Here is a 27,889-nt window from a genome sequence, read left to right on the forward strand (position 1 = left end):
CCTTTCACGCTGAAATTTGTTTTTGTCTTTTTTTGTACTACCTGGTTTTACACAGCTGCCAGAATAGCTGTGAAAATATATTCCATTTCTTTTGTTATGCTCATTCTGCATAGTCTTCTCCCCTGTTATATTTCAAATAATTTAAATTTTTGGACTGTAATCCACAATTCCTGTGGATTAAGCCTCAACATTAATATGATCATTATGTGATATGTTGATCTTGGACACTTCAAACCTGTGCCATCTTCAATTTTTAACCCTGGAATGCATATTGCAAACACCCAGAAAAATTGCATTTGTTTTCATGTGGTAATTGACAATGGCTCAGTCTGTTTACTGTATACTTTACTGTAGTACATCTTCTCTTTTGTGCTATTGTGTACTCATCTCCACTACTGATTGCTGTCACAGCACCTTCAGACCCTGAGGACACTTGATTTTCGCATCTCTTCTCTCTCTGGTTGGTCCCTCCACCTCTCTGTGCCCTGGGGATGAACGCACCAATGAGGAGCCTCACAGTGAGTCCTTCACACTTATCTTCCTCATCCCACCTATCTTCTTCCTCCACACCGGGTCACCCATTCACAGAATGTGTTGCATAAATGTCAAAATGTGGTGGACAGTTCTGTCTCTCTGAGCGTACTGTAGATGTGCATATAGTGTAAATGTACGCCATTATAAACCATGACGTTGACTAACTGTTGTGTGTTATTTGCAGGGTATGCCTGATCGCATGTTATGTGCAGTGCTGGAGCAATTTCAGCTTTACTTTACCCTTTGGTATGTGCGCTTTGTCTCCATTTCGAATGCCATTTCTTCTTCTGTTCATATGCTAACATGGCCTGTAGACACATTTCCCTTTTGTGCAGAAGATTGAAAAAGTCGGCAATTTTTTTTCAATCCAATGTACACACGCGCGCTCAATCGAGAACACGCACTAAGTCGCTTATATTCGTGCTGCATGATGATGATCGCGCGTGATTTGGTAAGTCGCTGGACGTGTTCCCATGTGAATACACTTGTCCTGTGTCCCATGTGTGCTTCGTCGTGGAACATGACAGCATCATGCATCGCGTTCTTAACAAGTTACAAGGACAACTCTGTACTGGAAGTTCAAGTCCGGGTATATTTTTACAAAAACATCGTCATTAGCGGTCGCTGCGTTCTCCAGAACATTCAAAATATGTTGATGTTTAACATCAAAATGGCTCTTGTTGAATATAATTACCCACACATGGATAAATAACTCACCCAATGTCAAATGACAACTGTTTTCTTTTTGAAAAGTCTGTAAAAAGGCCTGTATATTATTTATAATAATGACTAGCAAATGTCTTACCTTTAATAGAAATGTAGAATGTATCTTAGACATAAGCTTGACCTTTCCGGACTTGAAAGCAGATACAGAACGCAGTTTTGCTGGTTTAGCTTTGGTCACTGTGTGGTCTACCTGCTTTCTCTGTTAGATCCACTCTCTGTATAGCACAGCAAGCCCCAGCATGCTTAAGAGGAAACAAAGTTCCAGGGTCGAGACCCAGCCCATGACTGATTTTGGGCCGGATGAGACCCTGGCAGATAGTGCGGATATCTTCTGGATCAACAAACCGGTGGGTGCACTTTTATAATCTTTTCTGTTTTGGGATTTCATCTGTCCCGAACCTTGATTAACTGGAAGGGGAATAACAAACATTCTTAACTAGTAAGCTGTATTGGGAACTAAGTACACAATAAAGCTTCTCACTTGGAGTCATTTTGGCCGGTGTTACTAGAAGTCATTTGTTTTTGTAGGCATGCACCTAAATGGAAATTCCGGGCTGAAATTGAAATGGAGAAAACAAGGCAAAAATCCAAACATGAGTCGTAAAAGCTTTATGTATAATAGAGGGAAATAAGTACTGCATATAGAATAGACTCCAGCATATGTAATACATAGCACATATTACCAAACTTGTATAATTATGAATACAATTGTTGCTTCTTTAGTGATATGTCGGTATGTTTCAATTAATCAATCAGACTTTTAATTTAATTGGCCGTTTCCAAAATGCTTGATTTAAAAAAGTAGACACCTGACTGGTGTGTGCACAAATTAGGAACAAAAACTTTAAACGTTTTAGTTTTATGCACGCGCATGCATGATTTGGAACAATGCAATGCAGATTTTTCCCCTATGAAGTCTGAAATATTATTAAATATTGTTTTTTTTCTTTCTGCAGTGGGTGCACACCTTGTTGAGAGCATGTGCCATCATCAGCGTCATCTCGGTGTGCATGAACACCCCAAAGACATTTGAGCACTATCCGCCCCTGCAGTATGTGACTTTCACCCTGGACACGCTGCTCATGTTCCTCTACACTGCCGAGATGATCGCCAAGATGCACATCAGGGGAATCATCAAGGTACCAATTACAACTAGAACATTTCGTATTGCATATTTTATTATTATTAATAATACTATTATCAAAAACGGCAAATATTTGACATTAAGAGCTGTATATTTTCAACTCTTATGGTTTATTTTACTCTGATTATAACATGTTTGTTGTTTTTTTCTCATAAATCAAAAAAACTGCCCCCCAACCTTCCAAATTAAATCTTATTCAAACTACAAACTCAGAAAAATTAAGACCGCTGTGAAAATACTAATTTTCTTTACACTTTAGTGCATGTGTAATTAAAAAGAGTGTTAAACATTTAAAAGAGCTCACTGAAGATTGCTGATCCAACAGGATTTTCTAATTTTCCCTGTAGTACTCTATATTTATAGATTTGACTTTGTTTGGATGAATTTAAAATGAAGATTTGGGTCGTACACGATTTTAATGAGCACTCTTGGTACAGCAAATAGATGAAGGTATCGATTAAAAGTCCATCAATTTTACTCATCTCAGGGAACCAGAAAAGGTTCAGTAGAATTATCTGGGAAGAGACAGCTGGCTGCCATAATAAAATCACGAACAGCTAACGTGGCACGTTAAGCATAACAAACAAAGAGGCGAATGAGGACATGGTTTGATTCACAAATGGCTGAAAACAGCATGAAAGTCTTATAAAAGGAGAAAAAAATACTTAATCACTTCTACCATGAGTCAGAAAAATGGCTAGCATTTCACCACATCTGCCAGGGTACGTCGATTTTATATAAGTACAGCTTTGTATACTTGCAGTAATACATACTGTAGTATATGGAAATTTTAAAAAAGTCAGATTTTAATTGTATCCAATTAATTTGACATTCGGTATTGATTTCATGGAGATTTATAAAAAACAAATCGGGTACTTAAGTTCACTTTATCATAATAAATAGTAATATATCGTGACCTTTAGTTATACAAATTTTCTTCAACTAGACTACTTTAAATTGTAATTAAATATCCTTGCTGGAAAGGACTGTGTATTGTGACTGAATGAAGAAATCAGTCAAATTCAAGCTTTTGTTCATTTATGGGGTTCATCTGAACTCACACTGCTATTTTGCATTCTTTCTCTCCTTCTCATCCTCTCCTACTGCAGCCAGTGTCTACTTGACATTTTACTTTGTTTATACCTCAGGGCTTTTGTCATTTTCTCCAGCTTATCATGTTGGAAACAGGTTGAATTTCCCTGCACGATGACTGCATATCTACCTATTGATAGCTGTGTTTCTGCTCATAGGAAAAAAAATGTAAAAAATGAATTATTAGAGTTTGTTCAAGCAAAATTAATGACATTTACAAAGTGAAAACAGCTTTTTTAAAGGATTAGATTGATATTTCACTTCATATTGTGTAACAAATGCATCAGATGCACTTGTATATGTAAACAAAGAAACAATGCATGATGCTTACAGTTACATTTTTTCACTTTATTGAAACAAAGTTAATTAAACAACATATTAAACATTGCTACAGCATGACTTCTGCATCACTTGCAGTCGCAGATCTCTCTGTGCTCAGGACCTTTGCAGTTTTTTGTGTAAGATAGTAATTTTAATATATATTGGCTTATTATTACTCATTGTCATTATAACACATCGATGTGTTTGTTGTTATATTGGCTGGGTGTTAATTCCCGACAAGCTGTCTATGTGGCACAGAGGAAAGCTGTGGGCTGCTTCTCATTAAAACTGTTACATTCTTGTTTTTGGAGCCATAACTGTTGATTTGTTCCGTTGCCATTTCCTCCTACTCTTTTCACAGGGGGATAACTCCTATGTGAAAGATCGCTGGTGCATGTTTGACGGATTCATGGTGTTTTTCATCTGGGTGTCCCTGGTGTTGCAGGTATATTGCCACATTTATTGGTTTTACTGCACTTGTTCTTTTTTTTTGGTTTTCTTACCGCTTCCGATTTGCTCCCACAGCTTTATTGACGATATTTCACAATTTTTCTTTGTTTTTAGGTGTTTGAGATTGCCGAGCTTGTGGATCAGATGTCTCCGTGGGGGATGTTGAGAATTCCCAGAGCGCTCATTATGATACGGGCCTTTAGGATCTACTTCCGCTTTGAGCTTCCTCGCTCCCGTATCACCAACATTCTTAAGTACATTTGAGCATTTGATTCAGAGTTAAAATTTAATTGTGCATAAAGAACTATGTCACTAAAATGTATTGCTGTTGATGACAGGCGATCAGGAGAGCAAATCTGGAGTGTATCCATCTTCCTGCTCTTTTTTCTCTTACTTTATGGAATTCTGGGTGTGCAGATGTTTGGAACCTTCAACCATCACTGTGTTACCAACGATACACAGAAAGGGTAATTAACGCTTACTGTTAAATACTATGGTCAAATTTAAATGGTGAAATGTACATTTTTAGGCTTAAAAACCAAATATTCAACTGCAATTTGTCTTATTATGGTTAAATCATTGTATTGTATTACATTTCTGGATTCTGTATTAAATACTGATGGGAATTCACTCCGGCCCACCCAATAATGCACTTAAATTGTCATTTAATGGCAATTTGATACAGAATGCGTTGGTTTAAAGCACTTATTGTATTCATGAGCAAATTTCAGATGCTGCGGAGGATGAATTGTAATCATTGTTTTTAATTTTTTTTTAGCAATGTGACATGGAATAGCTTGGCTATCCCTGACACCCACTGCTCCCCCGATGGTGAAGGCTACCAATGTCCCCTTGGCTTTAAATGTATGGACCTTGAAGAACTGGGCTTAAGTAGGCAGGAACTTGGCTATAGCGGCTTCAACGAGTTAGGTAATATAGTTTCCTGAACAAAAAAATAACAAGAAACGATTGTCTGTTGACACAATATTGGTTTTGGTCTTTTTATTTTAGGGACAAGTATCTTTACTGTGTACGAGGCTGCATCTCAGGAGGGTTGGGTGTTTCTCATGTACCGAGCAATTGACAGTTTTCCTCGATGGCGCTCATACTTCTATTTTATCACTTTAATTTTCTTCCTGGCATGGCTTGTGAAGGTTAGAATTTTTCTTATAAAGTACAGTAATACCTGGCTTTTTGCGTTTAATAGGTTTCTAGACCTGCCACAATAGGTGAATAATCACAATGTTTTTTTGGTTTTTTTAACAGAACGTGTTCATTGCTGTCATTATTGAGACTTTTGCTGAAATTAGAGTTCAATTTCAGCAAATGTGGGGATCCAGGAGTAGCACGACATCAACAGCAACAACACAAGTATAGTAGTCTTATTTTTTAATTAACTTTTTAATATTTGTGCTATTAGAATGGTGGCCTTTGTTCGTAATAGTGCCTATTTATTTTCCTTATATTGAATAAGTCATTGTTATTATTTCTGGTACAGATGTTCCACGAAGATGCTGCCGGGGGATGGCAACTCGTAGCCGTGGATGTCAACAAACCACATGGGCGAGCACCTGCCTGCCTCCAGGTAAATCTTTATGTTTACATCTAATAACATAATATTTATACTTTGCTTAATTGCTTGTGAATTTAATGATATTCTTAATTTTTTTGATACAATGACACTTTAAGAGGCACTAAAGTTATTTCTGAATATTTCAAACCATTTTCATGCAAAAATTGATGTCAATTACTGCCAATCTATTTCTGTCAATTGATTGGGTGCAGCTAGTTTTAGAAGAAACCTCATTGGTTCAACTGTCCCTGCTGGATCAATTAGAAAAACAACCGGTTCCTAATGGAGGGTTTTTATGGAATAGTTTGGAAGCCCCTGCTTTAAAATCTTCTCAAATTACTTCTTTCAATTGCACACACCATTCAGAATAGTTTATGTATTTTTATTATTGTGTTGATTATTGTTTTCTATGTTTTGTAAAGGCACAGCCATTGTAAAACCCACTACATGATTTGGCTCAGGCTTATATTTGTGTTTGAAAATGACAATAGACAATAGGATATTAGTGGAGTAAGCTGGCAACTAAGAAGGTTAAACAAAGCGTAGGTTTGCACTAATGATGTCGCTACGAACGACTTATAAATGACATCTAGAGTAAACAAGGCAGTCCGCCGCTGTTCGCCATTTGGTCAGCGTGATTCGAACAGCAGCGCTTTTGAGATAAGCGGAACACAGCTTGCAGCTGGACTTCTGTTGATAGCGGCGTGGGGCCAAAGCCTGGACTCACGCCGCGAGAGACTGCCGATAGATTGCGCGACGACGGGAAACATGGGGAGTGTCGACGCACGACAGGGGCGAGGAAAGAATTTAAAAATAGAGGAATGTGGAAAGGAGATATAGCATGTGAAATATGCAGTATTTCCCCTCCAGAGCACCATCATCGCATGGAGGGAGGATTTAGATGGGGATAACCAGAGGGATAAACACGGATGGCTTCCCTCTGAGCTTTCTGCTCCATTAAATGTATCACCCGGGGCAATATTTTCTCAAGAGAATTTAGTGGGGAATACTAGGGAAAGTCAAACGCTAGATTCAAATTTTCAGGTTTCTCAGGATCTCCTTGTAGATATCCCCGCGGCAACGCACTTTAGAACAATAGCCATTCTTACTGCAAAAACACTCCTCAAACATGGCAGACTTGCTGTGCTTTCTATACTCCTAAGGAACACCAGGAATGCTGTCCATTCTGTGAAGTTATTATTTTTTAGTATTATACAATCATTTCCTATTGAGTACAAAAGTTTCCCAACTATAATTTCAACTAAACAAACCACCTACAGCTTATGTTTATGTTTATATATTTATATCTATATATGCTTATATATATATATATATATATATATATATATATATATATATATATATATATATATATATATATATATATATATATATATATATATATATATATATATATATATATATATATATATATATATATATATATGTTTATGTTTATATATGTGTATACGTGCATGTGTGTGTGTGTATATGTGTAAATGTGCATGTGTGTGTATATGTGTATTTGTGTACAGTATGTGTATATGTGTATGTGTGTATAAGTGTATTAGTGTACAGTGTGTGTATGTGTATGTGTATGTGTATGTGTGTATGTGTATTTGTGTATAGTATGTGTATATGTGTATATGTGTATTTTTGTATAGTATGGGAATATGTGTATGTGCATGTATAAATCTTTGTGGTCTATAGTTGCATTTTTGCATGAAGAAAACAAATTTAAATATATATTTATATATATATTTTTTATATATTTTTTAAATTTTGCAAAATGCTTCTGAGGTCTGGTTAAATGTGTGCAATAATGCATCACATGTTCTCCGTACATGATTAGAATATACCAATGAGTTTACAATTACGCGCACTCATGCACTAAAACTGATAATGCCAAATCCCTAATAAAATTTCATTCTGACCTTAACCTAAATGTCTGAATGTAATTGTTTCTACATTACCATCACTAATAATTTGGCACTAGCCCAAGTCCCTTGGTCTTTTTTTGATCAAATATCTATTCCACATTGGCCCTCTCCTAGCTTGTGATATTTTGCGCCCACTCCCAAGCTGTTCTCGCCACACGCGTGCAATTCTTCCAGGGTCGTGATCACATCTGTTAAATTGTTTCCAAACCAATACGGGCAAGGGCGTTTTTCTTGTCTGTTTCCTCTATCACTTTTTCTTTGTGCCCTGATTGTTTCCTCCTTGCGATGTTGTCGTAGGCGTTCAATTTCACAGCGCGTCCCACGAGAAATAACACACGGTGATTGCCCCTTTCTCCGCTTGTTTCTGCCGCCTTGAATACACACTGATTTGCTTGTTTGGCTTGATGTTGCATTCAGAAAAAAAAGCTTGCTGATTGCTTTCACTTGCAATGATTGTGCCTGCTGGTTTAACGTACATATTCTATAGGGTATGTTTGACATGTGGATGTATTGTGCCTTATATGATATACTATACCAATTGTTTTTGCCTTTTGTGGATAAGCCATAACTTGAGTTTCAAGAGCAGATGAATTGAAATGGCAGTTCTCACAATTACTACTTTGTTTCCACAGCAACTGATGCGCTCATCCGTGTTTCACATGTTCATCTTGAGTATGGTGGCCGTTGACGTGATCGTTGCTGCGAGCAACTATTACAAAGGCGACAATCATCGCAGGCATTATGATGAATTTTACCTGGCAGAGGTAAGAGTTACCTTTTCAGTTTTTTGAACATTATTTCCACTCCAAATTCAGTCATTTGATTCGTTTGATTTAGAGAGACATTCATGATTGTAACCTAGTTTTTAAAACTGAAAAATAACAGTTACTATGATGTTTTGATTATTTTTCTTCTCCAGTTTAATGCTATTTTAGGTGAAAATGCCTCGATATCTGGGATAAAATAATGTTAAAAGAATGATTTGTCCTATGGTCAGACTAAAAACTTTAAAACTTATTTACATACTATGCTACCTTTGCAGAAGATCTCAAAAGAATAATAAATACTCTTAGACAAGTGAATGCAAAAGTAGGATCAACCCCATTATAATTACCACAATACATTTTACCACACCTATAGAGAAGTACAAGTACAATTATCAAAAAGTATATTTATTAAATATTACAGCTATAAGCATGTCAAAAGACTAATGCATTATTATCCAAATATAATGTATATATTTAAAAATATAACTACTTTATATACTGTCAATCTAAAGGGAATCTAATTTGTTCCACAACAATAATAAATCCAATAAATATACTTAGATATAATTATGTCAACATTGTGAAAATACAAATGTCATCTTGTCATATTTGTTATTTTAGGTGGCCTTTACTGTTTTATTTGACCTGGAAGCTCTTCTGAAGATATGGTGTCTGGGCTTTTCTGGCTACTTTAGCTCCTCCCTACACAAGTTCGAACTCTTGCTGGTTGTAGGGACCACCCTACACATCTACCCAGATCTCTACCATTCCCAGTTCACCTATTTCCAGGTCAGAAATCATCCCAGTTATTGTGCTAAACGTGTTTAAATTGCTGACATTGCTCATCCATACAACCGATGATTCATAAAGGAAAATTTAAGAGCGGTGCTTAATGCAGAACGATGATATTTTTACACTGTATATTAAATTGAATGGTTGTCCTTCGCCTTGACGCATCGTCTTTCAATCCAAACAAAATTTCACATGCATCTCCAGCCACACTCATCAATTTTGACATGACTCAGAATGATTTTTAATCATCCCAAGAAGCCCTCTTCTCTATCTATGCTCAGAATGGCAATGCTTCGACTAGCGGCATGAGTCAACAGCTCAGTCCGTCTGATTCATTCAGAAAGACTGCAACTGATGATTCCAGAAAGCTTTGGTTCGGCAGTGTGAGAGAGAGAGAGAGCGTGCTGCCAATATCAGTTTAAAATAAATCAGATGTCTGTGTCTGTGACACAATACATCATATAATTACATTTCATGCAAATCATTTCAACGTCTTGTGAGGGCCAGGAAATTTCTGGCAGTGATGCGACAGCGCTATTGTCTCTGCCTAATTTGTAGCTGCTGGAAAATACTGTTTATATGCCATCATATGGTAATCCAATCCAAAAGATGCATATTTGAAGCCGTTTTGACAAGCGGGCCATGCGCTTTTGCACCATTGCTTTGAAAACACTACAAAATGTGACTTGTACTGTAAAAAAATACAGATACTGATATTTTGCATTAATAGTTTTTATTCTATTGTCACCTATGCTTTCCCAAACTATTCTAGCATTCCATAAAAGGCACATTTTCCTTTTTTCTTCCAAAGGTACTCCGTGTGGTACGTTTGATTAAGATCTCCCCAGCATTAGAAGACTTTGTCTACAAGATATTTGGCCCAGGTAAAAAATTGGGCAGCCTAGTGGTGTTCACCGCCAGCCTCCTCATCGTCATGTCGGCCATTAGTCTTCAGATGTTCTGCTTTGTGGAAGAACTGGATCGCTTCACTACTTTCCCAAGGGTAAGAAACTACCTTGCTTCACTCGAGGGGAATGTTGAAGTTATGTGCTCATTAATATTATATATCATACTTTACCTGAATTTGAACGCATTCTTCCTCTAGACAAAGACTGGCCATTATTCTCATTTCTTACCACCAATGAAGGACGTTTTGTTTATCACTATTCATAACGTCTTGGAGTCCTTGTGCCTTGTGTTTTGATATAGTTATGAGATTGTGAATGTCTTTTTAAAACTCTGACGTCCCATTTGTGTAATTCACCACTCCCTTTAGAGTTGGGATGTCCATCTAATCAGGGGATCTGGATGTAATAAAAATGAACAAAAGAAAAGAAAGGGCAGAACGTCTTTGGGGAGCGGTCATCAACTTTCATTCTCTTTTCAAGTGAAAATTCAGAAGGGTGTCTTTTCTCTTTATTTATACGTATTTTGGTGGATGAATTTGACAGGGGGTTCAATATATATACACAAAAAATATTATTAATAATGTGTACAGCAGTTTTAAGTGTTTACCTTAAATCTTAAGATTGCAGTGGTGAAAGTACAATAACTATAGTTCACTTCAAATCTAATTTGATATATTCAGTTTGATGATGCTGTGACACGTCTACTTGGCTCATTAATAACAGTTAATGGCAGGTCACAAAAACCTAATTCTGTAATGTACTGAATAAATGTCTTTTTTCGAGGTAATTGAGCGTAAGTGCGTAAATAATGGAAGTCTTTTCTTGACACCCTCGACTTTACCCACTTGTACTTCTGAGGAGTACATCGATTATCCCGTAATAACACATCTTTATTTTAAGTCTATATATTTTTAGGTTTTACAAAATGATTTTTGAACTAAAAACAGAAAAAAATGATTAAAAAATGACAATTATTGATTTAAAAGGTGGAAAATCAAGAAATGTAATATACATCTATACTTTTCATTTTAATTTGATCCTAAAACAGAAAGTCGGCACTCATGATTTACTTTCCCGGGCCACACAAAATGATGCGGAGGGCCAGATTTGGCCCCTGGGCCTCCACTTTGACACAACTAGCGTTTTTTGACCTCTTCTTGCGGTGGATGATGATGTTTTTACATCTCACAATGGCAGGGTAGAAAAATGTAGTCACCAAGGTGAATCATCTTCATCTTGTGTCACCATCGAGCATCTTTACACACTCACTGTCAACCTTGTGTTTTTTTTTTTCTCTCTGCTTGTAGGCTTTCATGTCCATGTTTCAGATTTTGACCCAGGAGGGCTGGGTTGATGTTATGGATCAGACGCTTGTAGCAGTAGGTCACATGTGGGCTCCGGTCGTGGCCATTTACTTCATCCTCTACCATCTGTTTGCAACATTGGTAAGACTTTTAACTGGAAGATAAGACAGTACTACAACAGTAGTACCTCTACTTCCAAAATATTCAGGTTCCCAAAGGCTTTTGTTCCAAGATAGGAAAGAAATTCAACTTATAAAACACAAAATCTCCAAAAAACCCAACATTTCCCAAAACTTGAATACATAAAAAACACAACAAAGCCCCAAAAATCAGTTTTTTTTGCAGTTTATTTGTTTAAATTCAAGTTGAAAGGGATTTTTTCCTCTTTTTTTGGTTCACAACCTCAAATATTAGCTCTGAACAATTTAAATGGTCCAGTAAATCCCAGTTGACAAAATTAACATTCACCAATGCAAACAGTATTTGCAGTAACAATATTTGTAGGCATTAAAAGCAAACAAATGTCACGGAAGCTTCACAAATTGTTTTCTTATCTTAATGCATTTGATTACTTACTGCCTGATCACCCCTGTTACGCTTTCTCGAGCTTGACAGCCAATCGGGCGCAGACTTGAGAAGTGCTAACATTTTAGTGTTTGTCCTCCTAATTCTGTGAAGTGTCTGAATGACTCATCGCTTCTCCTCAATCCCAGAGGATGTCTTTGACGATGGCACGCGCATCAAATTGAATTACTGTAATTATTTTTCAAAGAACCATTAGAAATGGCCACTTCAAATCAAAATGGCACCTTCTATGCTATTTTCTGGTATGACCTTTTTTTGACTGCTGATAAACAGTATGAAAATAAATCAATTTGATTTAAGGAAAATACACAAATCTCTAATTTTTAGCTGTCTAATAAAATGTTGTTTTTCTAGATTCTGCTCAGTCTTTTTGTGGCTGTTATATTGGATAATCTTGAGTTGGATGAAGATTTGAAAAAGCTTAAACAGGTAAGGACATTTTAATCAATAAGCCCAGACAACATATTATCTATCACATTTTATTTAAAATACTTCTATAGTACTAACTCGGGAATAAAATACTAAATAACTATATAAACATACCATAAAATATTCTGCACATTGATGCATTGTCAAGTTAATATTACTCTTAAAATGGATATAATGGCACTTTTTAAAGAGCTGGTCATGCCAATGAATTAATATTTTTAATGCAAAATACTATTGTGCTTCCCTATAATTTGAAAATCATTAAACATATGTGAAAAATGTAATTTAGAAGAATATGGCTCATATGATGTCTTTGGCGGTTACCATGATTCAAAGCTCAACCTCTCACAATCTCTGTCATGCTCTATATACGTCAGAAATAAGTGTCGGGAAAGCAGCCAAACATGTCAGCTCCACTTGGGTGCCATTGTATTATGCTTGGTCTACCCAAGAAAAGCCGACATCTACAGTGAATGTGTGTGTGCGTGTGTGTGTGACTTTCAAGTGTGAAAGTGTGGAACATTGAAATGGAAATTCAAATGTGCAGTCAAGCTTGAAGTAATAAAGCTTACCTGCACAATTATGCATGCTGCCAGTGAGCTATTCATCAAGTCAGTATTTTTTTATTATTTTTTTATAGAGCGTATTGCTTGCTGAAGAAAAAAGCAAAGTGTTATTATTTTTAAAGTCTAATAAAACAACAAAACATGGCCTGAGATGAGATTTTGATTCAAAACCTGAGCATATTTACCTTCTGAATTTGTATAAATACTGTATAGGATAAAAGCAGTATTTGTGAATAGTTATTTTTGTTAAATATGTTTGGTTATGCACACATTTTGAGAATATAAGGAATAAAAACAAGGCCTAAAAAAAGGCTATAAGTTGATGTCTGAGCACTATTTTGTAGATTTCTCGATTAAATGATAGATTAGTCGATTAACTAAATAATCAATTGCTTGCCTAACCCTAATCAGTTGGGTGTCAAAGTCCAAATATAATTATAAAATATTTGATAGCCATCTACTGGGAGCCTGTTCATTTTTATTCAAGGTATTTCTGCTCCTCAAATTACGAATTGGTTGCATGATTGAGTTTGCAAAATGATCAGAGCTCGCTGTGCCACTTTTAATGACATATTTGAAGGTAAATGATGTCAATTCATGCCTGAATGGTGCCTTCATCACTCTCACGTTTACGCATGGACGCCGTCTGCAACAAACATCGGATTGTTGTGTGCTTTTGAAAATACACACACGCTCCTCAGTGTTGATTAGGATAATGCATTTAGTGCGTGAAATTAGGTTGGCTCCAAAGGTTTAATAAAAAGACGGCAGACTGTTAGACGGACAGTAGAGGAAACCAGAAGTGACGCTTCGTCACTGCACACCCACACACTCTTCCATGTCCTTTATGCCTAGAGAATATGTGCAAAAATATATGCAAAATGTTATTTTATGTCCGGATTGATGCAAAGGATGCCTTTATATGCTGCCTCTTTTTTTCTGGGGTGTCAAACTTGGCAAATAGATCTCATGTGGGCCCGATTTATTTATTTTTGGCCAGAAAAGTTAACTTAATGGTCGCCATTGACGGCGCTAGACGTCCAATCCACTGCCAGTTTAAGCGAATTGGACATGAAGTTAGTTTTGTGTTACTCTCTTGTTATTTTAGAGTATTTCTTTTAAATTTTGTGGTGTTTCTTGTTGGTTTGGGTGAATTTCTGGTCTGCTTAGTGTTCATTGGTTGCTTTTGTTGATTTTGGGGGCATTTCCAGGTTACTTTCAGTTGTCTGGTCATTTTAGAGTATTTCTTTTAAATTTTGAATTGTTTCTTGTTGTTTTTGGGTGAATTTCTGGTCTGCTTAGTATTCATTGGTTGCTTTAGTTGATTTTGGGGCATTTCCAGGTTACTTTTGGTTGTTTTGGGGGTATTTTAAGGTTGCTTGCCTACTCATAATGGTTGTAGAAGTCAAATAAGAAATTGGAAATCAAAGTATTTGATTCTGCATGTACAGTTCGAATGAGCTACAAACTCGGATTCTCGTGGGCCGTTTCCGGCCCGTGGGCCCTATGTTTGACAGTGCTGGGTAAAAGTGGGGGTGCGGGAGATGGGCAGTAATGTTTAACCTGTGCGAGTAAATATCGTCCAATTTAAAGAGGGGTGGAAATAGTGTTTACCCCTCAGGCTGCAGTTGTGATGGTAATCATGTGGGTGTGTTTATAGGAAAATGTGTGGCAGTCACACACCACCTCAGGCCAGGTAGATGAGTCATCAGATGCATTGGAGAAATTGTTCAGGAAAGAAAAAGGAGCTGTGAAAATCCCAAATCAAAAAAGACGATAGATGTTGGCTTCCATAAAAACTAAAGCGAATTTGCCTTTTGACTTGAGAGTAGCACTCCAGTGTATCTCAACCACATCGAATGCATTATGGAGGTGAGGAAAGCTGATTGTTTTTAATTAAACTAAAAGTCTGCACTTCATTTGAGGGAATTCATGGAGCGAGGGCTTATTTAGGGGGATTTAGCGACAGAGAAGAAAGCTTATAAAGAGAGAGAGGAGAGTGCAGAAAGACAAAGAGCCACCCCCAGAGACCCCTCAGAGAATTCCCAGGCAATATGCTCTAACAGATTCATTTTAATGCCACTACAGGCACCTAAAATGCTCTATGAGAGGATTCCTTACCACCTTATGGAGATATATCTTTTTTTATGGAAATAGTCTGCCATAGTTACCTGCGGAGTGCCGCTCATGTAAAAGTGTTGACACAAACAAGTTGTGAAACATTGTCATTTTTTTATTACCGTTACAATAAATGTCTTAGCAGCTTCAAAATAAATGATCAGAAGTAAATTAAACACTAAAATAAACGTGCTTTGAATTGGGTAGCCTTTTTCCTTATTAGAACAGAGCAGATGTCACATATTATAAATCCCAAAGTGTGTATTTATGCAATTTAGGTCTCAAATATCATGGGTACACACTATATTTTTGCTCAGTCAGCACTTTTGTTTTTCCTCTCTCATCTGTTTGTATTTCCTACCAGTAGCTGACAACTTTAAAGTCCCACTCACACCATAGGGGGTGCTTTACTGAATTCCATAGATTAGACTTCACTGAGCCATAATCTGATTTTTTTCTTTTCTTTGTAAAATAAACCCACAAACGCAAAACATTGTTTCAGTCCCATTTCAAATGCAATAATGGAAAACTCCAAATGCGTTTTATTTCCCATATTATTGTTTTTTTTTTGTTAGAATTGACGCAAAAACAAGGCTAGCAATGATTTGCCAAAAGCCCTGAAAGAAAGACGAAGTGTGTTTTATAGATAAGAGTGCACCGCTGTATGTTGTTTTGAATAGTGAAGGTAGCTATTAGAGCTTTTATGAGCTGTGCGGCTCGACGACACGCCTCATTACCCAACTAATGAGAGGAGGAGAGGGTGAACCCACTCCGTCACTCAGCTCTTCTTCCCCTGGGTAGGTTAGCTGGCTGAATGGGCCCTGAAACATGGGGGGACTTAACCCAAATGTGTCTTGTGCAAGTAGGTTTTTAAATGGCATGATATACATATGTATTAATGTCAGCCTTGGTCACAGTAAAAGGATGCATTTTTAAACTCGGCAATAAAAAAGAAATAACTATTATATTCAAACATGGTACTGCAGACTCAAATCTGCCTCATTTACTTTGGTGTAAATCAAGGATGGAAGAAATATATCCAGAATTATTGCCCTATAGATCATTTAACATTTAGTTGAGACCATACCTGTCAACCTTGGACAATGGCTCCCTTTATTAATGATTGCAATTCTCCTTATTGAGCAATAAAATGAATATTTACTCACATAGGGTGCACTTAAAAGTCTAAAATGTTCTCCAAACTGGACCTGGTACTTAACCAGTATGCACTAAATTCAGGATTTGTAGATGTTGCATTATGACGCGGACAGCTTAACTGCCTGGCTACATTGCTTGCTGACGCGGTATATGTATGTATTGAAAAGGGGAATGCATGTGTGTTAAAGCAAGACAATATTGGCAGTCGACAATGGCATTTTCATCTACTACCAATGACCGAGACAATCCGGATTAGAGCCGAAATGGGTAAAACGAGATCTTTTTTACAAAAAAAACGTACTAAAAAAATACTGTTCAAAAGTTGTTATACGGCACACACTTTAAAATGATCAAAAAAACGTTTAAAATATGGTAAAATCGTATAAATTGACAGGTATGTTAGACTCCAACCAATCTGAAACCTGGGCCCCTAAAGGCCAAGTTCCAGGTGGTGCATAAAGCTAAATTTCACATTAATCTCTACTTTTTTTTATGCCTCGGTCTGGAAAATGGCTTGAATAAGAGGTTCAGCTTGTTTAGCTTAGCCGAGCCTGAAATTGGCTTGAATGAAGGAGGAAGCCGTGGTGGGTTCGACTGAGTGACTCCTCAAGGCAAAACACATTAGTCTTCTCTCCATTGTTACAGTAAATCTCATCCATTCACCGTCACACTCTAAAGAATACAAATAATATGTAGACTTACAGCAACACATACTGTAAGTAAACTGTTTCATAGCTGGACTTCAGCAATTGGCCCTAAAGCTGGAGGAACAGAACATAATGCCCCGAAAAGTCATGCATTTTCCCCTTTGCCCTTTATTAATGCTCACATTATCGATCCTGTACATCGACCGCGGAGGGTGCCGAGTTTTAACACATGTACTGTCAGGTTAATAGTGATCCATGGTGGCTTAATGGCAATTCAGGTGAACAACCTTGCACAGTGTCAATAGATGAGCAGTGAACAAAGGGAACTGCTCAAGTAAAGCTGACAAACACCTTTTTTTTTACAACAGACCAAGACATTAATTGCTGTAAGGTAAACTAGGATGTCTAAATACTCTCTTGTACTACAGTATATGTGGTGCTGTGCTCCCAGAGTGAAATTCAATTAAATTTGGTCTACCATTCCCTTACTTCTTCTCTCCTTCGGAATGCCCACAATGGAAATAAACACAAATAATTGGCTTGTGTCAAAGATATTGAGTTGAATGTGTGTTGTAAACTTGGCAAAGTTTTGCAAAGTGGGGGGAAAACAACGTTAGAAGTTGGTACAACAGAAATTCATTGAAAGTTCAGCTTTAATGGTACTTTTCTTTTGTGTCAGACCAATTGAACCTTAGGGAGCACTACTGTAGGGTACATATTAATTCTGGATTTTTGTCCTCTGTATGTGGGCATTGTTCTTGTGCTTTCAATTGGACAGGAATCAACACTTTTTTGCAGCGCCTCAGAGCGTACCTTTTTTTTTTTTTTTTGCTACTCCACGAAGGGGGATTTTATGTTTGTGCTTTTGAATTGACAGCAAATTTAACTCTGAGACTTTATTGCTCAGACTATAAAATCGATTGTTGGGAATTTGGAACATGTTTATATAGCATATCTTGACCAAGTGATGTGTTGCCAATAAATTGGGCTGATTCAGGGGCTAAATTGCACCAAAATATGCCTAGTTACAGAGTGAATAGCATGGGAGCCCAAAACAACAAGGCTTTAGCCAACCTTATTTCCTCGGCCAACATCATTAAAAGTGGACCATTAAAAAAAAATCAATTTTTGTTAATTCCAGAGTTTAAATGAATTTCAGTGGCGTGCTTCCTTCTTTGTTTCAGTCACGGATGCCCAGTTATTTTGCTTCAGTCTCCTTTTTAAACGTGTAAAGTTCTTGTACTTCCTCAACTGACCTACTTTGAATTTCATTTTTTGTGATAAACACGACTACATACTCATTTCCAATGTCGCCGCCCCCCTCCCGTTAAAACATATTTTTTCTAAGAATTCCGATCCACAAAAATACCTCATTTTTTTGGGCCTACAATTTCAATGGTTATAAATCTCTGTCAATCATCATAGTTTATTGATAAAATAATCCATCCTGAATAACAAAAAAACGTGTCACTGTCCAAACATTTCTGCATCTAACACATTTGTCTATATAATATCTACCATCAGAAATCAAGAACATTTGGCAAGCAAGCACACAGTGGCACATCACTCTTTAATCTTCCTCTCACCCACGCACAAGTAAAAAGACACTCACAAATCCAGAAAAGAAAGAACCAAAAATGCCCGGAATCTAATGGCATGGTGTTGTCACGCCACATAGTCAGACAGGAGAATGTTTTCTAGAGCGAACAGAGCGCAAAAACATTAACCAAGCTCAACTCATTTACCACCCGGCGAGTGGCCTGCTCTGAATGATAAACTGCCATTCGCCATTGCTTTCAACGCGGTACGCCGACGGTTCCGATCGGTAACGCATCAAAGGTTATCTCCAGAAACCCACCCTCCCACACAGAGACTACCTGCTAGGATTTATAATCAGCCTCCCCCATATGTAATTAAATGGAAAGAATTGCTATCATTTTGCTTTTGTCATTTTATTTTGTCAAGCTTTTTGCTATTTGGAACATTGTTCGATTGCTGATTCCTTTTTTTCTTCATCAACCACTCCAAAGTAATCTTTGTTTTCTCTCTTTTGTTGGCTTCTTCCATTATTTTCTCCAAAGTAAGTCACATCTCAATAAGTGTGCCGAAATGTGCGTGTGCCGTGTCGGAGGTCAGCGCGTTGCTGCCATCATCAGGCAGAATTTTGAAGATCCACGCTTTTTTCCACCTCTCCTGTTAGAATCAATTTCCCCCTAAACCCACGTTATGTCTCTTTTCCTCCATTATGTGGCTTTTTCTTTGTCTATTTCATCCATGTGTATTCAGATGTTATTATAGTACCCCTACCCGCGAACCTTAACCCATTTTATGAATATTTAAAAAACAAATGTCCGACTCACTATTACAATATATTCAGTGTTTGCAATCATTTTGATCAAAACTGCATATAAAATATATGATCTTAAAATGTAATGACATAAAATGAATGTTATCATGCATTGGCAATCTTAAAACAAATTCCAAACCTCATTTTTCCTAATAGAACAATTAATATGCAAATAATTTAGCTTCTGTAACAAGATTTCTTGACAGCTTTTTCCCTTTTAACTGTTTTTGAGGCATTTATACTGTAAAATATAGATAGTTGTGGTGTCATAGTTTTACATCAGAAAAAGCTCATATTTTAACACTTTAGCTTCTTTACCAGCCGTTGCATTTGATGCATTAGGTCTAACTTTCCACTCTCTTTCCTCATTTAGCTCAAGCAAAGTGAGGCAAATGCCGACACCAAAGAGAAGCTGCCGCTCCGATTAAGGATCTTTGAGAAGTTTCCCAACAGACCTCAGATGGTTAAGATCTCTAAGCTGCCATCCGACTTCACCGTGCCCAGAATCAGGTAAGTGGATGACTTTAAATTAAACCAAAAAATATTCTATATAAAGAACTTCATTGGACACAGTGTGCCTCACAATGGCTATTCATCATTCATGTCATAAAACCTGCCCACTACAACGATTACCTCCATTAAGGTGCCTAAATGTTTACCACTGCCCTTTTTTACGGTGTCCACATCCACAAGGGAGAGCTTCATGAAGCAGTTCATTGACAGACAACATCAGGACCCCAGTTGTCTCTTTCGAAGACTCCCTTCAGCCTCCTCGTCCTCCTGCGACCATTCCAAACGCTCAGCTATCGAAGACAATAAGTATATCGACCAAAAGGTGATTTAATACTCAATTCACTGCCAACTCACTATTTGGACAACGTCGGCGGGCCGGATTAAAAAGCCTAACGGGACGTATATGGCCCGCGGGCCGTAGTTTGCCTATGCCTGGTCTACATTCATCGGTGTTTTCAATCTATATGTCGCCCTCTTAGCTTCGCAGGTCAATATTCAGTATCCAGGCTCGGAACTTGCTGGAAAAAGAAACAACTATCAGCAAAATACTACGGTAGGAATAAAAGGAATACATGTCTCTTTCTTATTTGAAAGGTTCTTGTAGGGTGAATGCAGAACAATATGTCAAGGTGAACATAGTCCTTTCTTTAATGTAGGGCTTGCACAAGGCAGCGGATGCTCAGTGGGTCGTTGGATGGGCAGCCGGCCAAAGAACGTTCCATCCTCAGTGTGCAACATCACATACGGCAAGAGCGTAGATCTTTACGACACGGTTCTACCAGTCAGAGGATCAGCCGAGGGAAGTCGCTGGAGACCCTGACCCAAGATGTGAGTATTGATTTATTTTAAAAGACAATATACCCAATGTTACTGCGTCCTTTTTTTGCTACCATCTTACTGTTGAAGTTATTGTGTTAAATACGTTTATGTAATGGAGTCTTTATTTATTTTTTAAGCATTCCAGCACGGTACGCTACCGTAACGCCCAGAGAGAGGACAGTGAGATCAAGATGATCCAAGAAAAGAAAGAGCAGGCTGAGATGAAACGGTAATCCCACACATAAAATGCATTCATCGTAGGCAATAGCTTCTATTGACGTGTACGCTGTCCATGGTGCTGAACCGCTGTTTGACTTTTCTCTCCTTCTGGTTTTCGGTCTTGACAGAAAAGTCCAAGAGGAAGAGCTGAGGGAAAACCATCCGTACTTCGATAAGCCTTTATTCATTGTTGGCAGGGAACACCGCTTCAGGAACTTTTGTCGAATGATCGTTCGAGCTCGCTTTAATGCGTAAGATTACTTGCTACTTTTGATCGAATCAAAACTTTTGTATTATTTATATCACTTTAATTTTCACTTTAATTATCTTCATTTATTTATTTTAATTCATCAGATCTAAGACAGATCCAATCACAGGAGTGGTGAAGAATACAAAGTATCACCAACTTTAGTAAGTATTGTTAAAAATTATTTCAGCACCTGAAAAAAAAACCTTTTAAATATGGTTCAAAGAAAAATGTACGTTAATTCTTATGACATAACACTGTCCACAAATCATGGAACATGCACTTCAAATATGTTAAGTTTACCTTTGTAGAGTTTCACAATGGTTTTGTCATTAATTTAGTAAGTAAATGTCTTTTAACATTTATTTCTGCAGTGACCTATTGGGCCTGGTCACCTATTTGGATTGGGTGATGATCATTGTGACCATCTGCTCCTGCATCTCCATGATGTTTGAGTCACCTTTCACCAGGATCATGCACGTTCCCACCCTTCAGGTAAAGAAAGCATCAACAATCTGATAGTCACCTGTCACTTTAACTCCCTTATTTTAAACAAAAAACAAATTCTATCTGGTTAAAGATTGGGGAGTACGTCTTTGTCATCTTCATGAGCATCGAACTAAATCTCAAGATCATGGCAGATGGTCTCTTCTTCACGCCCACGGCGGTCATCAGAGACTTTGGAGGCGTGATGGACATCTTCATTTACCTTGTAAAGAACCATCTTGGTGAACAGAGTGGCGTTTTTTTGCTTATAAATTGTATTAACTTTGCAGTCACTCTTTTTGTCGTAGGTTAGTCTTATTTTCTTGTGCTGGCTGCCACACGACGTCCCTCCCGAATCTGGCGCTCAGTTGCTGATGATGCTACGGAGCTTGCGACCACTCAGGATCTTCAAGCTGGTACCCCAGATGAGGAAGGTGGTCCGGGAAGTCCTCAAAGGCTTCAAAGAGATTTTTCTGGTAAGCTAAAGCACCCCCTCATCTAAATTCTGTTTAAATTGGGCCTGTGTATTTTTCCGAAAAATTTAGTAAATAAGATTGGGTTTCTAAATGTGTATAGATTTTTTAGTATTAAGTAATCGAAGGTGATTATCATATTTATTCTATTTTAAATCTCTATTGGAAGGTTTGATAAGGCCACCTTCCTTACTAATAACTTTTTCATTTTTGTTTTGCTTGCTCAGAATGAGTCTTAATAAAACAACAAAAAAATGTAATTTGCTGCACTATAAGGCACTTTGAATGATAAAATACACCCACCAAATCTTAAAAGAAAAAACCCATATGGCCATTTATAGGCCTCACAGGGACTATGAGCCACAGACAATGCTCCATTAAAAGCCAGAGATTGATGGATGCATCCTTTTAAAATGTGTTTATCTCGACTCATTGGTTGTTCTTCAGGTTTCCATTCTACTTCTTACACTAATGTTGGTGTTCGCCAGCTTTGGAGTTCAACTATTTGCTGGAAAATTGGCCAAGTGCAATGACCCACATGTTCTCAAACAGGTATACATTTATATTCATTTATTTCTGAAACCTCATTCAACACAAATACTTAAACTATAACCTCAATATTTTCATTTAATGGCAACTTTATTTACTATGTTCCTGGCAGATTGACTGTCACGGTATATTCAGGATTAACGTCAGCGTTTCCAAAAACTTAAATCTCAAACTAAAAGTCGGAGAGAAAAAGCCAGGATTCTGGGTACCGAGAGTCTGGTAAACCATGTCCTTTATTCCTACAAAACTCCTATTCAATGAAATGTATTGATGTTATTATGTTGCCTTCCAGGGCTAACCCTCGCAACTTTAATTTTGACAATGTGGGAAACGCCATGTTGGCTTTGTTTGAGGTACTATCTCTAAAAGGATGGGTGGAAGTCCGAGATGTCATTATTCACCGTGTTGGACCGGTATTGAATGTTCTTTCTAGTCTTTATTTTTTAACAATCATCATTATAATAACAACTGGTTATGTGTTATCTACTTTATGTACAGATCCACGGCATCTACATCCACGTCTTCGTGTTTCTCGGATGTATGATCGGACTCACTCTATTTGTCGGTGTCGTCATTGCCAACTTTAATGAGAACAAAGTAAGTAAGGGGAAAAAATAAAGTATTGTATTTCCCGGATGATAAGCCACACCAGCTAAAAAAATACACAAAGAAGAGGGCGGGAAATATGTATAAGTCGCAATATTATTTTAATAAGGCTATATTTCCTTCCAGGGCACTGCTTTGCTTACTGTGGATCAGAGGCGATGGGAGGATTTGAAAAGTCGTCTTAAAATAGCACAACCACTCCACCTACCTCCCCGTCCAGGTAGGCGTATTTTATTAAACATTTAAACAAGCATCCTTCCCGGAAAACACATAATGTTACTTTAAGTCTTAAGAAAATCATACTTTTCCTCTCTTTTTATGCCACACCATCCAAACTACTATATTTCAAAGAAAAAATTTATTTTTTGGGGCATAAAATGTCTCAAGACTGGGTTATATAGAAGACATTTCTGGAGTTGTATCAAAGCAGATAAATGTTCTCACTGGACATGTTTTTTTCTGACATCATGAGAAGCAAATATCGATGGATAGTTGTCTCTAGTTTATTTGCATAAAGACAGTAAACAATTGCTATTGGGACCATTTTCTGTTCTCTTCCATTTTTACTAGCAACCAATATAATATCTTCTTTTTAAATAAAACATTGTATTCTATCTATACTCGCTATTGTATCCAGCAGTACTTTACTGCCATCAAGAGGAAATAGAAGAAACATTTTCTTACATTTTATTACAAATCAGTCAGTCACTCTACTCTTTATTATGTAGAAATAATTCTCTAAGTATTATGAAAATTTATGTATAATTTTATTTTCTTTAAATCTCTTCTCCAATCAGAAAATGGTGGATTCCGGGCCAAGATGTATGACATCACACAGCACCCATTCTTCAAACGTGGTATTGCTGTACTGGTTTTGGCCCAATCTGTGCTGCTCTCAGTCAAGGTCCCTAAAAAAATCATTTAAAAGCCCACCATAATAACATCAAAAACTAACATGATGATCCTTTTATTCTAGTGGGACGTAGACGATGAAGTAACATTTCCTCTTGCTACCATGTCAGTGGTCTTCACCTTTATATTTGTACTGGAGGTAAGCCTACATTCATTTCAAGTTTCCATTGCTGTCCTTTTATCAGTTATGTTGGACTTGTTGTTTCTAGGTAACAATGAAGTTGATAGCCATGTCTCCCGCCGGTTACTGGCAGAGTCGACGGAATCGTTACGACCTGCTGGTGACGTCCCTCGGCGTTATTTGGATCGTCCTTCACTTTGCACTCCTGGTGAAAACCCAAATTCATGTTTAGAATCTGTCATTAGAAACCTAATCCATTTCTTTTCCTCTTCAGAATGCATATACTTACATGATGGGCACATGTGTGATTGTCTTCAGATTCTTTACAATATGTGGCAAGCACGTAAGTGTTAGGAATTTTGTCCTCAGAGGGTTATGAGGGTGCTGGAGCCTATCCCAGCTAACTACGACTGTTTAAACAATCTGCTTAATGTCCACAGGTGACGCTCAAGATGCTGTTGTTGACTGTGGTTGTCAGCATGTACAAGAGCTTCTTTATCATCGTAGGGATGTTCCTCCTTCTTCTCTGTTATGCCTTTGCGGGAGTTGTACTCTTCGGTACTGTCAAGTATGGAGAGAACATCAACCGGTAAGTTTGGAGTGGAGGAATATGGCAGAGTAGTTTTTGGTTGTTCTGAATGCAGGTTTGTCTGGTCACGCTTTTGCAGGCATGCTAACTTTTCCACGGCAGGCCAAGCCATTACTGTCCTCTTTCGCATCGTCACAGGAGAGGACTGGAATAAAATTATGCATGACTGTATGGTAAGAAAGCAAAAAGATATGAACACCGGGTTGTTTGACTTGAATGTTATGTCCCCACAACTGTCAAAAAAATGGTTTTACTCATGGATGTCCAAACTGTTTTTTGTGGCCGCATCAAATGATGAAAATAACACAGCCCTGCTTTATGGGAACAATTCCAAGCCATAATGCATTTCACAGCTGGCCACTGTAACAAGGTCATGACAAAATGACCAATTTATGCCAAATTCATGTCACCAACCAGGACAGACTGGGCAGAATTAATGAGTTCCAAGATCTTTTCTGAGTGCTCCAAATACATTGAAGTGACTTGTTATATTTGTTTCGCATGTCTCAGGTGCAAGCTCCATTCTGCACCCCAGATAAGCATCGTTATTGGGAGACTGACTGCGGTAACTATGCCGGAGCCCTCATCTACTTCTGCTCCTTCTATGTCATCATCGCCTACATCATGCTGAACCTACTAGTCGGTGAGCAACCACTTTTCACACACGACTACGACAACCCTGTCCCTTATTTGATCCCTCATTGTTTTGAAATTAATCTTGACTGATTGTTTTGGTGCAGCCATCATTGTGGAGAACTTCTCCCTTTTCTACTCGACGGAGGAGGACCAACTGTTGAGCTACAATGACTTGAGACATTTCCAAATCATTTGGAACATGGTTGATGACAAGCGGGAGGTGAGCGCCCTTGATGGAGTACAACAGTTTCAACTTTTTAGAATACATGATCAACATTTCTCTGAGAGAATCTGTGTCCTTTTTGTCTTCAGGGTGTAATCCCAACGTCCAGGGTGAAGTTCCTACTGCGTCTTCTCAGGGGAAGGCTGGAAGTGGACTTGGACAAAGACAAGTTACTCTTTAAGCACATGTGCTATGAAATGGAGCGACTACATAGTGGGGGTGATGTTACCTTCCATGATGTGCTCAGGTAAACATGACTATTTGATAAAAAGCGGAAAAAACCTTGGTCAAAACCTTGGTTAAAAAAATAATAATGTAAAACTTATTAAATTATTATTTTGTTTGTGTCTGTATCCACCAGCATGCTGTCCTATCGTTCCGTGGACATTCGCAAGTCTCTCCAGCTGGAGGAGCTGTTGGCCAGAGAACAGCTGGAATACACCATCGAGGAGGAGGTTGCCAAGCAAACCATCCGCATGTGGCTGAAGAAATGCCTCAAACGGATACGTGCGGTAAGTTCTCGCCATCGACCCCCACCATGTAGCCGCCCGGCGACCCGCGGCCACGTCACCCTCGTTGTCGTTGCCTCCGCAGAAGCAACAGCAGTCTTGTAGCATCATCCACAGCCTAAGGGAGAGTCAACAGCAGGAACTCAGCCGCTTCCTTAACCCTCCTAGCATCGAGACTACGGTGCCAAGCGAAGACCCCAATGCTGACCGTCCGGACAACGCCTCGCAGCCTGAGGTGGGATTACGCCCGCCTGCGGGTCCACGTGTGCTGTGCTGACTTAATTCTTCTCTTTGTTTAGATGAGTGGCCTCCAGCAGCTCCTTAGTCCCACCTTGTCTGACAGAGGGGGCTATCGGCAGGACTCCTCTGACCTGGGAAAACCGCAGAGGAAACTGGGACAGTGGCGGCTGCCTGCAGGTGTGTCACTAACAGCTGGAAAAGCTTTAATTCGCACTTCTTTCATAGTTTGGCTTGGACTGCCAACAATATTCAAGTTCAGCTCATATCTTTTCTATTTTTATATAGTATATAATCTTTTTTGTATTATTTTCTTTTTAAAACTGATATGAAACAATTATCTTTCTCTGTATAAAAAAAATAATAATTCAGATGTTTCTTGGCATAACCAATTTGGTTCAATGTCACCCTAAAAAAGTTGTGTTACCCCCAAATGAATAACAGATATGTTTCATACTCACTTAAGCAACGAGAATGACTCATGCGCATTTCAATGTCAACCAAAAGTGAACATATTTACCTTTTAATATACAATTGGTTTTTTTTTTCAATTGAACATTTTGACATGTTAATTTTTGTCTATTTTCTCACCTGTGCATTAGGTCGTACCAGCGTCAAGTCCATTGTGTGTAAAATGAACCCCGTCAGCGACGAGGCCTCCTCGGGGTCAGAGGTCAAGAAATGGTGGACCCGCCAGCTAACAGTGGAAAGCGATGAAAGCGGCGACGACCTCATTGACATTTAGGTGCACCCTAACTCTATGGTTCATTTTTGGAGAACATTTTAGCGACCAGTCCGGATATGGATCACTCGCTCAACTCCTTGTTGAATTGATGGTGCAATTTTAAAACTGATGGAAGAAATGGAGGTTAAGGCGACTCCTCCCAGCGACTCCGGCTTCCCCAAAGGTGAATGAAAGAGTGGAAGAAGGTATTTTGAACCAATGTGGGCGTCAAGCAGATACCTCTGGGAAATGTATTTCCTGTCCTCCGCCAGTTTTGCTTTGTAGGCACATCTGGTACGCGGCGAGGCCAAAGCGGATCGATGGAGGAAAAGCTGCTCTTGTTTGTGTATTCAGCTGTAAAGGCTCTTTTCATCTCTCTATGACCTTACTATTTATCACATACATATGGCTTTTATTACAGTTACTTTATACACAAATACTTGGTTGAGAGATAGTTGAGATTTATAAGCAAAGTCCAAAAAGTTAAAGTTAATATAAGGATTTGAAATTGATTCAAAGAGGAATACTTTTATGTATATGCTGAATAAATGACTGTGAATGTAATTAAGACTATATAGAAAAATGTATTTAAAATTAAAGTTTTACGCTACATAGATATTAATGT

At 38.0% G+C, this 27,889-nt stretch overlaps 1 protein-coding gene across 1 annotated transcript in view; it reads left to right on the forward strand.

The window, feature by feature from the left end:
* nalcn (sodium leak channel, non-selective) overlaps positions 1-27,882 on the forward strand; it is a 29,175-nt gene extending 1,293 nt beyond the window's left edge. Inside the window, exons 2-45 of the mRNA XM_077728405.1 lie at positions 412-518; positions 719-780; positions 1,467-1,607; positions 2,217-2,399; positions 4,179-4,262; positions 4,382-4,521; positions 4,606-4,734; positions 5,046-5,197; positions 5,279-5,421; positions 5,534-5,638; positions 5,766-5,852; positions 8,413-8,544; positions 9,169-9,336; positions 10,151-10,342; positions 11,555-11,692; positions 12,491-12,565; positions 19,775-19,911; positions 20,095-20,236; positions 20,394-20,467; positions 20,571-20,742; positions 20,871-20,962; positions 21,081-21,203; positions 21,307-21,363; positions 21,574-21,694; positions 21,780-21,911; positions 21,994-22,161; positions 22,606-22,710; positions 22,820-22,926; positions 23,000-23,120; positions 23,206-23,304; positions 23,440-23,533; positions 24,111-24,217; positions 24,290-24,364; positions 24,435-24,554; positions 24,621-24,689; positions 24,787-24,935; positions 25,015-25,108; positions 25,446-25,578; positions 25,676-25,791; positions 25,884-26,041; positions 26,156-26,306; positions 26,389-26,538; positions 26,603-26,720; positions 27,143-27,882. Of these exons, the coding sequence (XP_077584531.1) occupies positions 739-780; positions 1,467-1,607; positions 2,217-2,399; positions 4,179-4,262; positions 4,382-4,521; positions 4,606-4,734; positions 5,046-5,197; positions 5,279-5,421; positions 5,534-5,638; positions 5,766-5,852; positions 8,413-8,544; positions 9,169-9,336; positions 10,151-10,342; positions 11,555-11,692; positions 12,491-12,565; positions 19,775-19,911; positions 20,095-20,236; positions 20,394-20,467; positions 20,571-20,742; positions 20,871-20,962; positions 21,081-21,203; positions 21,307-21,363; positions 21,574-21,694; positions 21,780-21,911; positions 21,994-22,161; positions 22,606-22,710; positions 22,820-22,926; positions 23,000-23,120; positions 23,206-23,304; positions 23,440-23,533; positions 24,111-24,217; positions 24,290-24,364; positions 24,435-24,554; positions 24,621-24,689; positions 24,787-24,935; positions 25,015-25,108; positions 25,446-25,578; positions 25,676-25,791; positions 25,884-26,041; positions 26,156-26,306; positions 26,389-26,538; positions 26,603-26,720; positions 27,143-27,285 (5,238 nt within the window). The 5' untranslated portion in view covers positions 412-518; positions 719-738 and the 3' untranslated portion in view covers positions 27,286-27,882. The remainder of the gene's footprint in view (positions 1-411; positions 519-718; positions 781-1,466; positions 1,608-2,216; positions 2,400-4,178; positions 4,263-4,381; positions 4,522-4,605; positions 4,735-5,045; positions 5,198-5,278; positions 5,422-5,533; positions 5,639-5,765; positions 5,853-8,412; positions 8,545-9,168; positions 9,337-10,150; positions 10,343-11,554; positions 11,693-12,490; positions 12,566-19,774; positions 19,912-20,094; positions 20,237-20,393; positions 20,468-20,570; positions 20,743-20,870; positions 20,963-21,080; positions 21,204-21,306; positions 21,364-21,573; positions 21,695-21,779; positions 21,912-21,993; positions 22,162-22,605; positions 22,711-22,819; positions 22,927-22,999; positions 23,121-23,205; positions 23,305-23,439; positions 23,534-24,110; positions 24,218-24,289; positions 24,365-24,434; positions 24,555-24,620; positions 24,690-24,786; positions 24,936-25,014; positions 25,109-25,445; positions 25,579-25,675; positions 25,792-25,883; positions 26,042-26,155; positions 26,307-26,388; positions 26,539-26,602; positions 26,721-27,142) is intronic.
* Positions 27,883-27,889: the final 7 nt, after the last annotated feature.

Source organism: Stigmatopora nigra, chromosome 11 (assembly GCF_051989575.1).
Source record: "Stigmatopora nigra isolate UIUO_SnigA chromosome 11, RoL_Snig_1.1, whole genome shotgun sequence".
Taxonomy (NCBI): domain Eukaryota; kingdom Metazoa; phylum Chordata; class Actinopteri; order Syngnathiformes; family Syngnathidae; genus Stigmatopora; species Stigmatopora nigra.